At 42.8% G+C, this 18,838-nt stretch overlaps 1 protein-coding gene across 7 annotated transcripts in view; it reads right to left on the bottom strand.

Annotated features, from left to right (window-relative positions):
- The window catches only part of TRAPPC12 (trafficking protein particle complex subunit 12), a 58,597-nt gene that overhangs the window by 13,812 nt on the left and 25,947 nt on the right, over positions 1–18,838 (bottom strand). For all 7 annotated transcript variants that reach the window (XM_035109914.2, XM_035109911.2, XM_035109916.2 and 4 more), the window contains 3 exons: positions 17,070–17,182; positions 11,205–11,277; positions 6,386–6,459 (listed from right to left, as the gene is read on the bottom strand). In XM_035109914.2, coding sequence (XP_034965805.1) covers positions 6,386–6,459; positions 11,205–11,277; positions 17,070–17,182 — 260 coding nt within the window. The remainder of the gene's footprint in view (positions 1–6,385; positions 6,460–11,204; positions 11,278–17,069; positions 17,183–18,838) is intronic.

Raw genomic sequence — 18,838 nt, 5'->3', positions numbered from 1 at the left:
AATAAGTATCAATAAATAAATTATAAAAACAATTGACTAAACTTCAACACCGGTGTCAAGGGCAAAATGTAAGCAGCACTTTAGAATCCAGGTACATTGGCTTCATCCCACTGAAATTGCCTTAAGAAAAAAAACTTGGGGTGCAGAATAGCAGCCCTTGCCTGTGTACTGATTTAGTCATCAATGGAACAGTTCCAGGAATTCAAGAAAGAATACAGTGGATATGACAGCCTCCAGAAGCATTTTTTTCTGTCATTTGTGTGGCAACAGCAAGAGACAGGCTGTAGCCAAGTGGTATTACTGCAGCATAATTTAAGAAAGATTTATGATGTATGTCTCCTTTAAATTAGAAGACAGAGGCTCCAAATCAAGAAAGAGTCCTTAGGCATCAGTCTCAGGCCTGACCAGGTCAAGCAACTCTCCTTTCTCTGCTGTTTTGGTTTCTTGACATCCAAATGCCAAAAAGGAGAGAGAAAACGAACAAGTTTCTTCTCCAGTTCTGACTTTCTTTAGGTGATTCAGTTGGGAACTGCAATCCTGGGAATGGAGCAAAGGGTTCAATCTTTCTCCCTGAACCATTTCCCCAACTTAAATCACTCCATGAAACAATCTGCCCCAGAGGGGGAAACATGCAGGTGAAAATGGATGTTCATTTGTTTTCCCCTTATTGTTACTATTTATTTATCTCAGTGCTATCAGTAAACACAAACCTCCACACCGGTTTCATAGTCAGATGATTATTTTATATCTATATAGTGGGAGGAAAAGGCAAGGGTAGAATGGTCAAGAGAAAACAAGGGGGGAAATGAAGGATGGAGATATGCACTAGTGCTGGGGAGAAGCTCACCTTCCAGCACTCAAACACAAAGTCTTTGTCCATGAAAAAGAAAACCACCAGAGTTATTTTCCAGTTAGTTTGTACTGCTGTTAGGATTATGGTGCGGAACACAGCCTCTCAAGCATTATGGACATATACCGGCTATTGTGAAATTAATGATAAACAGCTCTTTGCCAATTTATTTGTTGAATTTTATTTATTTATAAGATTTCTCACCTGCCCTTCAATCTAAGGTCCTGGGGCAGGCTACAGCCAGATAATATGCAGTTATAGAAACAGACAGAGCTGTTACAATGATAAAACAGGCGAGTTAATGGAACAGAAGAGTTAAACTCTTGATACAAAACCCCTTGATCTGCAAATTGGAGGTTCGTTTGCAAAAATGAGGCATAACTGAGTCCAGATCCCTTTCTCCATTCATTGGGGCTCCGGCCTCCTCTTCTCATTGGTATTTAAAGGGCATGCCCTCATTCCGGTGTTAAGAGCTCATTCCTAACCATACCTGCCAAGTTCCTCTCTGAAAAATAAGGGACCGGACCGAAAGCAGCATACCGGAAGTAGCGCGGTGGCCATTTTGGAACTGGGCGGAGCATGCTCAGAAGTGACTTTTGATGTTGCTGTGCCCAGTTCCAAAATGGCTGCCACACCAGAAGTCGCGCTGCAGCCATTTCGGAACTGGGCAGAGCAGCATCAAAAGTCGCTTCTGAGCATGCGCCGCTCAGTTCCAAAATGGCCGCCATGCCAGAATAAACTGGGAAAAAACAAAAAAATCCAATTTTTCGGCTGGGGACAGCTGGAAAAACGGGGGTTTTCCGGGGAAAACGGGAGACTTGGCAGCTATGCTCCTAACCAGTTTAAAAAGGTGCAATAACGCTATTAATCCAGTTAATAGCAAATGCTGTTTTAATTAGACTGGTTACTTATACCTTCTCACCAATCTCCGCATCATCATATTTCCCCTGTGTTCTTCATTAGAAAGAAACTGTTTCCAAAATTAGAACACAAGCACTATAAAACAGCACTTTGGGGGGAGGGGGGAGGAAGGGATGTCACTAGATGGCGGTACATTGCACTTTACACTGATGACAGAAGAAACAACAACAACAACAAAATCCTAACATTTATTTATTACACATGAAATCAAATCTGACAACTAAATGATTTATTTGCAAGCATGAAAAGTAAAAATAAAATAAAAAATGCACCCAATTCTTGTAAACAAACACTCTTAATTATCTGTACTCATGTGATTTTAATTTTTACCTGTGTGATTTTGTGATTAATTTTCATTATGAAAATTAAGGTGAATGCTTTTATGGCAATCCTAAATTACACATTACGTTAACTGGATTTCTTCATTAACTACATTTTTTGAAAGGGGAAAATATGTAAGGGGGGGAGCTTATTTCTCCCCCTCTCTTATTCTAAAAGGCACATGGTTCACACTGTATAGGGGAAAGTGGGGCACGTTGAGCCATGGGGCACATGGATCCTTTCCATTTTAAAACTGTACCTTAGCTTTCATACAAAGTTTGTGGCAACACTACAACATTAACAGTGATACTACATACTGTCATTGTGTTTGGGTTTGGGTTTTCAAAGAAGTTTAAACAAAAATCCAGATTTGTTAAATTAGGTTAGCTTTAGTAAAAAAATTTATATGTATTGTCAACCATGTAGCTCTAAAAGTTGTAAAGGTAGCTTTTCATTTATGTGATCATAGTTAATATAGCTGTAGTATGTTCTAAAATATTTGTCATGGCTGCCAGCCTGTTTTGCTTAAAATAGATTTATGCCTTAAATGGTGATGTGGGGCACATTGATCCAATTGGAAATGGGGTACATTGAGCATGGATCAATGTACCCCATGAAAAATATGGAAAGGCTGTGTCAAAAATTATGAAAGAAAAGTTGAATGTGAACCAGCTATTTAAAGTGACTTGACTGATTTTGAAACATTTTCTAAAGATGAACTAGAGCAGGCATCCCCAAACTTTGGCCCTCCAGATGTTCTGGACTACAATTCCCATCATCCCTGACCACTGGTCCTGTAAGCTAGGGATCATGGGAGTTGTAGGCCAAAACATCTGGAGGGCCGCAGTTTGGGAATGCCTGAACTAGAGGAAAAGGAAAATATAGAATTCAACAAGACTGATGTGAAAGACGGAAACTTTGTTATCGTGAAGATTTTAGGAAAAACCACAATTTCCCATTATGTTGCTGAAGTTACCGGAACTGATGAATATGGGGACTTCATTGTAAAATTTCTAAAACATGTTCTGTCCAAAGTGAATGAGCGGCCCAAGTTCACTCCCTCTTCTGAACCAGAAGCTTTGATTCCTTTTGAGGATATTGTAAAATTATTGCCTAAACCACTCTGCTTTGGAGGAACTGCTGGTGCTTCTAAGATGGCAACATTTCCATGTTTACTTAATGAGTACAAGTTGAAGTGACACTGACTCTTAAGAACTTTGAGATATTTTTGAAACTCTTTTGGAAGTTTATACTGTGTAGTAAAAATGCCTTCTTTGCTCTTCTTTGCTCAATGTGCCCCAAATGAAGGATCAATGTGCCCCGCTACTGGGGCACATTGATCCATTATTTTGGAAAAATTAAATGTGATTTTTTTGTCATTTTATTCCATCAAATGTGAAACATTAACCTTTTGATTTTGTTTAGAATAGTACCTAATAAATGTTAAATTCAAAAGTTTTCTTTTATGTGCATTATTTCGAGGTGTGTAGAGCTTAAAGTAAAAAATGGCTCAACGTGCCCCACTTTCCCCTAAATCAGTGGCGTTTGCAGAAGTGCAAATGCGCATGAATGGGGATACATTACTTATGAACGTGGCGCCATGCTGCGTGTCAAATGTGAATTGGGAGCGCGACTATTCCACAAATGGCAGATAATGCTGTTGATTCACCAGGGTTGGGATACTTGTTCACAGCAGGGCAGGGCGCAGCTCTGCAATTCCAAAATGAGACATACAAGCCATGTTTCCATGTTCCCACTGTGGCTCATGCTCCCCACCATAGGGATGCATCTGTGGAGAAGACACGCCATGTTCTAGAGAGCACCTTTCTCAAGGAATTTTGGTGCACTTGATGGGACACTTTCTCTCAGTCCATTGCCTCAAGAGATGGCTTGTTGCAAGTTATGGGAAGTTTTTGAGGGAGGCGAAGGGAAACCTAAATTAAACGTTCCTGCTAGGCAACGAAGCCCTGCAGTTTGCCTGGATTGTGGCCACAGCCTTGAAATCCAATTTCCTTCCTTGAAATTAATATGTGAACATTGCTCTCGGCGGAAGAATCTTCCATGGAAATGAATGCCTGAGCTGGGAAGTGCAGACAGCAATATTCAAGGGAAAGTTGCGAGAAATTTTTAACAAGGGCTTAATGCTTGAACGCCAACGCTGCTAAGGCAGAGATCTGAATTCTCAAAATGGTCTTGGAAGGCTGTGTTTAGAGATGGCTGTTTATGCAAACCATGATTGCATTTGGATCTAAGACTGAGTTGCGGTGCTTCAAAAGAATTATAAAGAAGGGGGGGGAAAGTAAAACAAACAGATGGCCAGCCGCTACTAAAGGGAGATGATACAAGATAGATTTCATACAAAGAAGAGGAGCAAGGGTTGAATGTAGAAACAAAGACGTCTATACAACCTGTGTATTTTAAAAATGAATATTTTAAAAGGGATCTTACTTTTGCACTTTAAAAACCTTTATCATCATTAAAATGCTAAAATGATACTTTCCTTGTTTTTTAAATGATTTCTTGCTGCTATGACCTCCAGACTATTTCAGCATACTGTTGCTATTTCCTGCCTAGAACGAAGCATCTTTTCCTCTTATCACTATTAATCACCTACATGGTACCACTGCTCTGCCAAGTATGCTAAAAAAATAGTTCCCCCCCCCCACCAGATCTTTTATTATTTGACTCCCATTTGACAGATATATTGGATTTGAACGTGTCTCCAACAGTCAGAGTTCACCGTATTCTTTGCCTCTATAAAAACCAGCTTCTCAGAGTTTCTTGAAAACTACTATAACTCTCACTCCTTCAATAAACAAAAGCTTGTCCATTTCAAATAAAACACTGACATTGCCAGCGTTCAATAGGAAGGAAATCATGAACACAAGCTGGCGTGGTTGTTGCTTTGAAATGTAGCTGTGTGTGAGAAGGTACGTGGCAATCTCTTTGTGGGGAATGGCCTCCCATGCTGTTCCAGTAATCTCAATAATGGCATGGTAAACCCCGATTGATTGATTGATCGAATGCATGCATTTTGCACTGGCTAAGAACCACATATAGCGCTGCTTCACACAAACGATTTCTTGTACAGTGTATCCGCAAGTTGGTTTCGGTCATTTTATTTGCATATACTGCTTCTCTGCATGTGCCGCAAATAAAATGGTTCATAGCAAAGTCCAAGGAGACTCCAAGCGATGCAAGCAGCTTGTTGAATGGGGCTACTTGCAAGTGACGCAAAGGGTTTGTTTCACGTTGCCAACTCCAAATGATTACGTTTCATGTCGCAGGCCTGCTGACTTTCGTGCATATGGATTGCATTTAAGGATTGTCTGTTAAATGCACATGCCAGGTTCCAGAAGCGATGCAATTTATCACGATAATTAACAAAATACAGGAGCCTAGCCTTTTCAGTCATAAAAAAAATTCTCACTCTGACTCGCAAAATTATCCTTCCGCCATTCTGAGGTTTACAAAATCTGCTCAAGCTGCATGAGTTGGCACGTTAGCCATTGGAAAACAGGCCAACTAATTTCTCAGGACTGGTTCAAATGCTGCAAAACTGTCTATACAGGGATCATAGATCCAGTAGAGAGAAAGAAGCTGAATGCAACTCACAACAGAGCACAGCGTGTGTGGATGGCTACTGGGGAAGCAAAGCTTTCCTTCATCTTTCCATGCAGAAACGTTCTGGGTAAAGGTGTTGAGCTAGCTCTTAAGAGTTCCATTAAATCAAGACGCCAGCCTTTTTTGGACACATGGACTGATTTCAGCCTTTTAAAAAAAATGAAACCAGGAGAACAAGGCCTGGGAAATTAAATTTATTCAACTGCGTACAGATCTCAGTTTCGGAAGGACCTGAATTAGCTCAAAGGTATTTATTAATAGTCATCCTAACAAAAGGATCTGAAAACTCTTGAGTTAGTAAGCCACAAGGAATCGGTGTCATGGCATCATAGAGTTGGAAGGGACTCTGAGCAGTATTTAAACACATTTAAATACTACATGTCAAGTCTGAAACCCGTGGCATCGTCAACAAGTGGAAGTAGAACAAATGTAAACACCAGGCATGAAAAAGGGAGCGAGAAGGCATGAAACTGATGTCATAGCAGGTTGGAAATCCAGCCATAAAAAGTGTATATTCTGCCTCGTTCTTGCATGGCTGCTTAAAGTGATTTCAGCAGGCGCATCCGGCTTACACCCCACGTAACGGCAAGCAGTGATCTAACTCATCCTCAGCCTCTCTGACAATCTACTCGAGTATATATGGTAACTGCAATGACGGTACCCACCTACCTTCATCATTAGCAGACAGTTTGCCGTAGAGTACATCACCCGGCCCAGACGTGACCTCCACAGCTGAACGGAGGCTGTAAAATGAGAGCAGCTTGTGAATGTGCACAAATAAATTAGAAGCTCTTTCCCTAGCCATCAATTATCAGTCATATGCGTTCTGATTTAAATGATTTCCCCTCGTTAACACCGCTGCATCTTGAGCGCAGTATTGCTAGCATTCTGCCATGTTGCACGGAAAACCCCGCACCCTCTCGATAGCGCGAGGCTTGATTGGCGAGAGGAACAGACTGCCGGAATAAATGAAGCAATAACGCAAAGCTGGCAAACGACCTCTCAGGTTTTAGCTCAGGCAAGGAAGCATCCATTTTTCCCGACATCAGAACAAAAGGCGGAGAGGGGAAAGGAAAAGGGTGCTGAGTTATTGCAAGCATTAGTTTGCAACCGTGTCATTAGGAGCTTTAAAATCTACACTGCTCAGTTCCTTTGAAACTGACCAGCATTTTTTTTTATTTAAAAAAACAACCTGAATTTGCAACCAGAGCATGAATGTTGAAGGGCTGTCTTGGTCTGGGGTCCTGGACTCTTGCCTCTGGCGTATGAGATGCTGCCGAGCTGGTCTGACACCCCTACGCTATTGGAACACATGGGGTTTGAAGGCTGCTGCATATTACAGCAGCAGCAGCAGCCGATCTCTCGCTCCCTTTGCTTGCAGATAGGTTCCTGCTGTGTGAAAAGGAATGGCTCACATTGATCGTTCGCTGCTTAAAGGGATCCGAGAGTCGCAAAGCCAACTAACGGAGCCTCTCCTGTTACAAAATGAGCGCTAGGGTAAAGGGTGGGGGGGATGGTTTCTAATATGTGGTTAATATGTCCAGGGCTGCAATCCGAAGAGCACTTAGGAGGACGTTCTGCGAGACCCACTTCTGATGCAGAGGATCAGGCTGCCAATTTAATTGCTTTCAGGGTGAAGGTGATGACGATGTGCCCATGATTGTGGTTATCACTCAGAAGGAGCATCGCAAGGAAAGGAACTGAGAAAGAAAGGTGCAATAGAATTGCCAGAATGGCAAGGAAATGTGCCCCAATTTTCCTGTCTGACACAGTATGCTCTTTTTATTGCTGCAAACCTATGCTGGGTTTTTTTAAAACTCCTAATTAACAGCCACATCTAGGACTAGCAGAGTGTTATTCATTTATATTAGTTCAAATGAATGCCCTGTCTAACCTTTATAACTCAAGCCAGCATTCGCCATTAAAAAATAATAATTATATGTGTTTCTATCATAGGAGCCAACTCCTAGGGGCGGAGGTCCCTTCACGCGCCCCCTAAAATATTTGAGGTCCCCCAAGTTGATGGGCATTGCCATTCAAATGGTATGTGTGCACCATGTCATGTGATCTATTATGTGGATCGGGGCTTACCTACCTGCCCCCCAGTATTTTATTCAAGTTGGCACCCCTGGTTTCTATTATATGCATATGTGTGAGTACATGTGGGCATGGATGCACATCACACTGCTCCCCCTACCCCCCGCATATCCTCACTCCTGAGTCCTGACCTAGAAAGCCCAAGAGCAAAATTTGCACATCATGTGGATGTTATCCTTTCCGCTACAGATGGCGCAAAGCTGTCCAAAACCCACCAATGCTTCCTACAGCTGCTTGGTATCAGTGGAAGTGAAACAGGTCCAATATCAGGTTGAGCAAACCTATATAAGATGCATTATTACAATTCAAATAAGCTTCTTTTATTTAACAAGAGACTATGGAGAATACGTTCATTTTTATTTGTAACCACTGTCATATTACGGCTTTTTGTGCATTTTTTGTTGCTCTGGGAACTGTGTGCTGTGGAGCACCTGTAGGACTTGATGCCTTGAAAAAGAAAAAGAAGAAGGAGGAGGAGGAGGTGAAGAAGGAGGAGGAGAAGGAGAAGGAGGAGGTGGAGAAGGAGGAGAAGGAGAAGGAGAAGGAGAAGGAAGAAATGGAGGCAATGCACTGCCAGGAAAAATGGTGCAAATTCCTCTTTTTCCTCCCACTGAACAAATGGCGAATGAGATGCCCTGCCCTGTTCTGCAACAAGCTGGTTTGTGCAACACCTACTTAAGAGCAGCAGTAGGGAAATTATACTGCAGATCTAATCCCAGAAAGAACTGAAGCTTGTTTCCAGTCACAGTTCACAAGGCAAAAAATAAAGGTTTGCCTCAGCTGGAGCGCACACAAAAACAGATACAGAAAGTTTCCTGCAGCTCAAAACTGCACCAGAGGCCCTTGCAGAGAGCAGATCTGATTGACCTACTCTGGAAGAGATGCCAATAGTCCCCACAAGTGTCCTCTGGGCAGCATTAGGCAGACAGGCAGCTGTAATGCTGCTGCACTCCACGCGCATAACAACCTCTCACAGATGCTCAAAGCCCCCCCCCTCCCCTAAAGATTCTGCTGGCTGCCTCTCGCTCCTAGCCTCCGCCGAGCTCAGCTGAGCTCTGAAAAGCAGCTGCGCCAAAGGAGAGCGAGAGCAGGCAGACAGAAACCATCTTACTGCAGGGTGGGGAGCAGAGGGAAGGACCACAGGGCGCAACTAGGAGAGGAACTGCAGCTGTCGGGGAAACAATACAAAATTATTTGAAGCCAGTTTGGTTCACAGTGAAACGGTCAGGGGAAGAACCCCAATATTTAATGGTTCCCTCTCTCAGGTAGTCTTGAGCAGGCAGCCCCAAACATCGCCCCCCAGATGTTTTGGACTACAATTCCCATCATCCCTCATCACTGGTCCTGTTAGCTAGGGATCATGGGAGTTGTAGGCCAAAAGATCTGGAGGGCTGCAGTTTGGGGATGCCTGGTCTTGAGGGTCTGCGGCTATGGGTTCTTTGTGTGGATTAGAATGGGCTTCACTTAACTAACCCTAGATTGCTCTGACAACAAACATCCCATAGCCACCAACACTAGCAAGCTTTGCCTGGCTGGCTACTTCCATTGCAGTCAGGACTCAAGATGGGCAGGGTATAAATAATAATAATAATAATAATAATAATAATAATAATAATAATAATAATAATAAATGTTTCTTACAAAATGGAAAGGGGACAATGGTAACTTTGGAGCTGAGAAATTTCATCCTCAAAATGTGTAGCCAGTTGGTCACAGCAGGCCCTTAAATGCAGGCCACCGGAACAGGCCACCACCATAACTGGAAATTGCCACTGCCAGTCCAAACTTCACCAGATAAATAATAATAATAATAATAATAATAATAATAATAATAATAATAAAATTTTTACTTATACCCTGCCCATCTGGCTGGACCTCCCCAGCCACTCCGGGCAGCTCCCAGCAGAATATTAAAACCACGATAAAACATCAAACATTAAAAACTTCCCTAAACAAGGCTGCCTTCAGATGTCTTCTAAAAGTCAGATAGTTGTTTATTTCCTTGACATATGATGGGAGGGCGTTCCACAGGGAGGGCGCCACTACCAAGAAGGCCCTCTGCCTGGTAATGGTCTCATCATGACAAGTAAGTACTTTACACCCTTCCCATCTTCAGTCCATCCCTCATAGCGCTGTGGATAGAGACTACATCAAGGATTCGCCCTGTCCAATGTGTAGGATTCGTGACCATTTGAGACAGGCTTTCGTGGAGGCCATGACATCCTGAGCTGGCCCAGCCTTTGCATGAGTATTTAATTCACCCAGGACTGCCATTCTCCAACACTATGCCAGAGACCACCCTGGCCAGCTCAGTCAGGAATGCTGATGGGCAACAGGGTGGTCGATAGACCAGCAGCACCTCCAGTCTGCCTCTCCAGCCCAACACCAGGTGCAGACCCTCTAAGCCTGGCTTCCTCAACCTCGGCCCTCCAGATGTTTCTGGCCTACAACTCCCATGATCCCTAGCTAGAAGGACCAGTGGTCAGGGATGATGGGAATTGTAGTCTCAAAACATCTGGAGGGCCGAGGTTGAGGAAGCCTGCTCTAAGCCCATCCCAAGAGGTTTAAAACCAAACCAAAGAACACCCACAAACAACATTGGAAATGCAACAAACAAGATTGTCAGCATTATCCCTTGTCATGGAGCAAATGAATAATCAACTCTGCTGAAAATGGGAGGGTGGAAGCAAGCCAGGTTTCAGTCCTTGAGACCTTTATATCGGTTCAATTCTTTATGTTCCCAGTTCATTCTTGAGTACTGTACCCAAGAAAGCATCACACTTCTACCACAATGCTCGGGTTGTCTACCTCGTAATAAGTGCCTTGCCTCTGACTGATCCAAGCCCACAAAGACTGGCTGGACCCTCAATTACTTGATGCAACAGGTGGAAGACAACTCGATGCAACAGGCAATTCAAGGGAGAGTGTGGCATTGTAGGGTGGAAAAGCCTTTAAAAAACCAACCACCTAACAGGCAACTGACAGCTTAAGTGTCAAGCCACGGGTACAAACAAGAACCCCAAATGTCAGGTAGAGAGTCTTATGGGGACAAAGAGTTGAGTTTTAAGACTAAATGCTCCTTTGGTTTCTAAGCACCACACTGCTATGATTATAAATCTGTCATTCTAATATGGCAGCCATTTTCCTTTTTTTGAAACTGGAAAGAAGATTGTGATTTAATGCATCACCACGATCAAAAATAAAAAGCAAATCTGTGAAATGATTCCCAGCAATCAAAATACAGGAGTGCATCGTTTTAAAGGCTGTACGTGCGACAATGCCGCTGTTTTAACAGCTTACAGAGCAATCTTGTGAGAACTTCTGGCAGTATTTGGGCAAGTGATAAAAATACACTGACTGTGGAAGAAAAGGCTTCGGGGATTGTGCCTACCTTGCCTGTTCTCTTGGGTAATGTTAGTCATGCTTCCATCTTCTGCAAAGCCACATTCCAAGTTATCCAATATCTGCAATGAGTATTTTTATTTATTTATTTAAAATAATTTTTATTGCATATTTTCCAACTTAAAACATCCACCATAGCCTCATAACACAATTTTTTTATCTTACATAGAGCACACTGATAAAAAAACAAAAAAGAAAAAAAGCACTGCTTAAAAAAAGCAATACAACAAAAAACAAGAAAAAACAAAACAAAAAAACAAAAGAGAATTTCAATCCTATCTAAACATTCTTCTTCCCTCATCGACTTCCCCGTCCCTCCCTTCCCGAGTCCATTTTAGTCCCAACTTCAGCAATCTTCTCCATTTAGCAAATTCCTCTGTTATTACTATCTTAATCATCACGTAATCAACTAATTTTTATATCCTATAAAATTCCCTTAAGAAATTATTCTATCTATAGAAACCCCTTGGCCTGTAAATTCCCTAAAAAAAATTCCCAATTTTTACATCTAATAACCTCAATCTTTATCTCTTACACAATTTTTTTTTATTGTTACCCCCCTCCCTCCCCTGATTGGCAATCCCCTGTAAACCCCGACCAGCTCCTTGTAACAATCCATTTTCAAACCATTTAATCCATCCCTTATTAATAAATCCGTGTATCATTCACCCCACTCCATCTCTTACCCACTCTAAAACCCACACTCTCCCCCTCTCCTTCAGTTGTTCCCATCTCTGTCCCCAATTTCTTTTTCCATCTTTCTTCTTCTTGCCCCCCCCCCCCAAAAGCCCGGTCTTGTTTAAATCTTTTATCTTTGCCTGATTGTCCTTGACCAGAATCTGGTCTCCCTCTGCAATGAGTATTTTTAAGCAACTTTGTTGAGTTTGAACGCCATTCCAGGGTGAAAGCAAAAAATTGTAAACTGAAATCGGTCACGGTCACAGAGAGATTCAAACAGGGCTCCCCCCACCCCACCCCACGAGAGGAACTTTTGAAATCACCAATCTATAGGAAGTAATAGGAACTGAGAGACATTGCACATATTTCTGTAAATCAAGAAAATCTTTAATAAAAATAAATAAATCAATTAAGAAGAAAAAGAAAGAATGCTTTCATATTGCAGCTTGGGTGAAATGACATACACCCAAGAGTTAATATTCTGTGGACAATGCCAGCTCCCTCGGCCCGAAAGAGAGATGAGCACCGCAACCCCATAGTCACCTTTGACTGTACTTAACCGTCCAGGGGTCCTTTACCCTTTACCTTATTCCGAACATAACTGGAGAAATACACGCTAGGCAGGATATCAATTATTTCCTTCAGGGGAGGGTTATTAGCCTGTACAAAACGAAAGCAGTGCAACACAAACTGAAGTAAGCACATTCTGTGTTGTGAGCTGCTTTGGGGACTGTATAAATCCGCTAAACCAAATTGTCATCCGTGGAGCCAATCACTGCTCGCCGGTGACGACAGCCCAGCAAGGGCTTCCCATTTGGGCCGCCTGCCAGTGACTGAGACTGTGAAGCACCTGCCACAAGACACGGTTGGTGGGCTTCAATCAGACAGGCGGGTGACACCATTGTGCAGGCAGAGTGTTTGGTTCTGGGCCAAGGAGATCAGGGTTCAAAGAGCTGGCCAGCAATGAAACTCTGTAACTGGTATGGGGCCAATCTCAGCCTAACCCACCTCCCAAGACTGTTGGGAGGATAAACTGGGATCATGCCCGTGTACGCCAACTTGGGACTACTTGGAGGAAGTGAGAGATATGTGGGCATATGGAGATGAAGCCAGAGCTCACCGAGCCCAGTACTGCAGCAGAGTTGTCGGGCAGGGAGCTTTCTGAACACTTGAAGCGATGCCAGGGACTGAACTCAATATATTTTGCATGCTGATGTACATGCTGGCCTCTTTCCTGCAACAGGTTGGATCTGACATTATCTTTCCGTGCACAAAAGGGACTGCAATTCAATGGAGGCTCTCACTGGTGGAAAGGGAGGGTGGGGAAGCCCCTCTTGCTGATTCCCCCGGAAGCCCCCTTCTACAGTTTGAGGTACTTCCAACCATCGGGAGCAGTTGTTGAGGAAGGTACAGGGGACTGGTGGGAGAAGGCAAGAGAGAAGCATGAAGCAAGTGAAGGCCCCTTCATGGAAACTCGGGATCTAAGCCAATGCAATAAAATAAAAGCTGATTCCAAAAGAGGTGTTAACAACAACAACCACCACTTAACCCAAACGTTCTCTCTCTTTGGTAGTTTTATAGCTTCCATCAGGGGTTTCATTCCTAGCTCAACAATGATCTCTATCCTGTATCACACACGTTTTCTTTCAAAACGATTTCTGTGATCAAAATGAAGTCTGGGCAAGCTAAAATAAAGATGGCCGAGATGATCTGGAAAATTATTTGGGCTGCTGGCTTTGAATGGTTTTGTGCCTGAAATTATAAATCAAACCTCCCATCTGCATGGAAGAAGATCTTCGGTTCCCTCCGTGGTGCCCCAAATACCACCACTCCTAAAATCATGATTTGTAGCATCCTTTGGCCTAAGAGAACTAAATGAGATTCATTCCAGAGCACTTGTACTTTAATTAGCTAGTCGTTTCTGCTGATCAGCGAATATAAGGGACTCCCTCTCCTGGGGACTGAGTGCACTGTTTCGAAGCTGATTTTGGCTCCTGCCAGCTGAGAGATGGAAGGCCCCAGCTGCAATTTACATTTAAAGCCACATCATCCCACTTTAATCAGTCATGGCTTCCCCCAAAGAATCATGGGAACTGTGGTTCGTTAAAAGGTGCTGAGAGAGGGATGAGTGTGTATATTCCTTTGAAATCTTTGTGGCTGAAACATAGCTTACTGCGCAAAATTGAAATGAATGTGGCCTTTGGATCTGAAACGATCTCCCCACCCTTGTTGTGGAACTTCATCTCTTGTCACCTCTCTTGGACATGATTCTTCAGACATCTTCCCTGCAATCAGTTATAGCACAGGTATCTGCCCATACCTTCCACAACAAAGGCAGGGGCAAAATGGTCACTCAGTTTCTCCTTATCCTCCTCTGCCACTCCTTTGATGTGTGAGTGGCCAACCATCTCCTTACTCGTTTCCTGATGTTCTTAGAAGACATTTTCACTGTGGGGTTTAGCAATATTGCCTTCCTGTTCTTTCACTTGCCTTTATCACCAGCTTATATTTGCCAGAATTTATTTTCCTTTCTGCTCTTCCCATTTGGGCAAAGCTTCCATCTTCTGAAAGAAGACCTTTTCTTTCTTTCTTTTTTAATTTTAAGGTCACACATACATTATTACAAGTGTTAAAAAAGATTCTCTGTGTTGCTTCATGAAAGTGTTCCTGGCATTTTCATGAATTATAGAACTGTGCATTTGTTCCTAGAAGGAATTTTAGATGGTGCATATTTTCCGTTGAATAAATATGCAGCCTATAGGCTTCATCAGGACAAAACACACGGGAAAATAAGAACTGAATATTCTACACTTCAGGAGATTCGGCCTTGCTTTTTTATATATTTGTAAGGTATTTTTTTTAAGCTCTTAGTTTTGGTTTTGTTTGGACCACTGGTGTGCCTTACATAAATCAATATACTTTTGTACTGGTGAGCCAGCGTAGTAGGGAATTGTCTTCAGGCAAACAAAAACTGCAGTGTGGATGTTAATTTATTTCTCCCTCCACCCCCATTCATCTCTGTGAAAATGTTCGTTCGAAAATCTAGCTGGGACCACTTAAAGACTGACACTGGTGAGAGAAACAGTCTAGTAGGCATTCACCTTGGGACATATTGGGGGGCGGATGTAAAAAAGAAAAAAAGAAACTGCAAGTTTGGATTTGGTCCAGTAAGACCCCCAAACTCTCCAATGATGATTCTGGCACAAGATTTGCTGTTTGCAGAAGAGCGGTGTTTAGCCAGGCTTCCGGATAGTTTTTAAATGTGCTTGTGCAGACAGATTAGCTTTTCCCTTTTCCCTTGCCATGTTGAATGGAAGCAGTCAACTGAACCACTTGAAATTACACACGTGCTGGTTCTCACGGTGAGCCTTGCCAGAGATGGAGAAGCTGTGGGCCTCCAGCTATTGCTGGACTACAGTTCCAATCACCCCCAATCATTAGCCATGCTGCCTGGTGCAGATGGGAGTTGTAGTTCAGTTGCATCTGGAAGGCCACAGGTTCTCCAACTGCAGCAAAGTCTTTCCCATCCCTCTTGCATGCATATGTGTGAATTTGAGCTGCGATGATTAGTCTACCCTGATAAGGATAGCACCAGTATTCTGTGCTCTGGTAACCTCTAGAGCATGGGTAGGCAAACTAAGGCTGGGGGCCGGATCCAGCCCAATCGCCTTCTAAATCCGGCCCACGGATGGTCCGGGAATCAGCTTGTTTTTACATGAGCAGAATGTGTCCTTTTATTTACAATGCATCTCTGGGTTATTTGTGGGGCCTACCTGGTGTTTTTACATGAGTAGAATGTGTGCTTTTATTTAAAATGCATCTCTGGGTTATTGTGGGGCATAGGAATTCGTTCATTATTTTTCCCCCCAAAATATAGTCCGCCCCCAAGGTCTGAGGGATAGTGGACCAGCCTCCTGCTGAATACGTTTGCTAACCCCTGCTCTAGAGGTTAGACTACTGCCATATGTTACATGTGGGATTGCCTTTGAAATCAGCAAGAAGGCAACCAAAATCATCAGAAAATTTAGGTACCTTCCATAAGAGGAAAAGGACATTTTAATATTGAGGAAAAAGAGGACTAAGAGGGGACAAGGCAAAAGGTCTTATACACGGGATAAGCACAGAACAAGGTCTGCTTGCGCAGTGAGACTTCCCCCACTCCGGCCCCTGTGCCCCCTGGAACCCGTTCTGGGACTTCCCCCAACCTTCCAGAGAAGATTTAGGGGCCGCAGGGAGAGGAGAGGAGGGAAAGTCCCGTTGTGCAAGACAGACCTTGTTTTGTGCATGCAGCAACTTAGCTGCATCTCGCCCAAAGACTTGAGATGGAAAAGTGAACAGAGAAAAGGCCCCTCCTTTTATCATCATACTAGAACTCAATGAATTTATTGGCAGCAGATTGAGGGAAGTCAAAATAAAATACTCTTCACACAATACAGCTGACTGATGGAATGGTGGTGGCCACCTCCTTAGATGCCTTTAAAAGGGGTTAGACACATTCATGGAAGTTGGGTCTATCAGTGATTAAGTAGCCTCCATGTTTACTGAGCAAAAGTGGCTGGGAACAACCAGAGGAGATGCCTATTGTCTTCAAGGCCTGCTTAAGGATTTGATGGAGTCATCTGCTTGGCCTCTGTGAATGAGGCAAGACTTTTGGTCGGATTCAGCTGGATTGTTCTCATATCCAGGATCAGGTTTGTTTGGTTTGATGAAAATAAAAATTACCAGCATCTTATTAAATGAGAAGATTGATAAGGTTGAAAGTAGGATACATTGCTAACATTTACCTTTGGATCTTGCCACCCTACAAGGTTTGTTTGTTTGTTTGTCAGATTTCTAGGCTGATGGTTTGTTTAAAGTGAAAACATAACTGCGTAGCAATGGCCTTTTAAACACAGAGTTAAGGTGTAACGAACACTCACATTTGTAATAGCAAGATCTTAAGATTTCAGAGCACAGAGCATGAACCAGTCAAAATGAAGCACCTTCAAATTCCACTGAGTCTGGAAAAGAGCAGCTTCTTTTAAGTCTACCCTGTCTGTCAAAGAATTATTGCATCATAACCGTGCAATGAATGACTGAAGCTTCATGGCTGTTCTAGACATTCTAAATACTCTGCCTACAGAAAGCGCAAGGCTACTGATGCCCAAGTATTGAAGAAAGATTGACTGCCCTTTACCTTTGTGCAGATTGTTTTCATACTGTGCAGTCTATCAAGCGACTCCTGAGGATTTCCGAGGTACTGCTGAAGTTCAGCATGCAAAATCCTCATGGAAAAAGGAACCATGGAACCTAGAACGGTAACAAAATGGATGGATTGCAATTATTGTAGTTATTGGTACGATCCACGTCTATCACAGGCATATGCTCTCTGCGTTTACTCAAGATAAGGTTATGCCTCTCTGGAGACATGATATATACAGGACTGAAACAAACCTTAGCGTGGAACAGCAAGCTGTAGATTTTTGGACAGCTGCCCCCTCCCTCTCCCTGTACTCCGTCACCCTTCTTCATTGTTGCACTTAATGAATTGTTTGCCTAATATCTGTCCCTAAAATTTCAACATGTAAGTTATCTGAGGAAGTGATGAGCAAATGAAACCAGACCAGTGTTCAGCTGTGGTCTCCATTTTATCTGTGAAACTGTAAGTGCAATTTGAGTTCTGGTTATTCACTGATTTTTGTGGGGGGTCTGAATGCAAACCAAATAAGGTTTCCGAGTTCTACAAGTCCGTATGTGGCTGCCAGCTATTGTGATTTTGCTATTAATTGAAGAATCATTAGTCACTTTAGGTCTGCAAGGGTCATTAGAAGTCATTTAAATCTTTTCCTTTAGGGAAACCAGGCCTTGTTGTACTTGAAGTATTCCTAACAGGTACTGCGTCTCATTTTTTAAAAAGGTTTGAGCTTTTTTGGGGGGATGTCATAGAATCGTTGAGTTGGAAGGAACCATGGGGGTCATCTAGTCCAACCCCCTGCAATGCAGGTCTAATGATTCCTTTACACAATGTCTTAGGACCCAAACATGCAAAACAAGAAACTTTAGGGCTTAGAAAACAAAAGAAAGTATTCCTTATACAATAACAATCCAATATATTTTTGAGAGGAGAATCCCTCTGTTAGGAACACACCGAATTGTCTAGTAGCCCAGGGTCTTTCCTGCTGACCTATGAGCTCTGCAATGCTTTCTTAACTACTTCAAATAACTTTATTCCTCTATTTTGTGTCCCCATCATTTGTTCTTCTTGTCCTTCGTGGCTGTGGCTCCAAAGCCCGAGTTTTCAGGTCTTATTACAGCACCCGGGCTGCTCACAATCCACTCCTTTTCAGACCTACTGAGTATAAAAGCTTCACTCCACAGACAGATGGATAGTCACCATGCCACAGAGAGAAAAATATGACTTCACTAGCCCTGAGAATAGTTATTAAGCAAAGTTAATGATCCTACATGCTGCTGCATGGAAGGCCAACTCATTAGCAGAGAGGTTAGTGTGCAATGGAAATCCATATCGCAATCAGAAAGATGTAGCACCAGAGCTAATCCCACAGCTTCATTTTAGAAGTGGCAAATAAAGTTGGCAGCCAACCAGCACTGAAGTCAATTTCTTACAAAAAGGGGAGTTACTACTTGGCTCACTTCAGATTCGGGTGTGTGTGTGTGTGTGTGGAATCTTACTTTCCCACAACATCTACACCATGAATCCTGGACGGCACAAGAATGGGAGCGGAACAGGCCAAAGTTCTGCTACTTCAGAGCCTGGGAGTTTGAATTTATTTATTTTTAAGAAGGTCAAGAGTTGAAGGTGCAATGCATTCGGAGGTAGGCTGGTTTCCCCCCACTTTGGTCTTGGAAAAGATGGTTTTTCTTTCTCTCATTCCTCAGTTACATCCCAACTAGGCAAAAATACCAGGACTTTTACTTTCATAGTAACATTTTAAAATACAGTTT

This window comes from Zootoca vivipara, chromosome 3 (genome assembly GCF_963506605.1).
Source record: "Zootoca vivipara chromosome 3, rZooViv1.1, whole genome shotgun sequence".
Classification (NCBI taxonomy): Eukaryota; Metazoa; Chordata; class Lepidosauria; order Squamata; family Lacertidae; genus Zootoca; species Zootoca vivipara.
The sequence above is the reverse complement of the archived record's forward strand: the minus strand, read 5'-3'. Positions and strand labels throughout refer to the sequence as shown.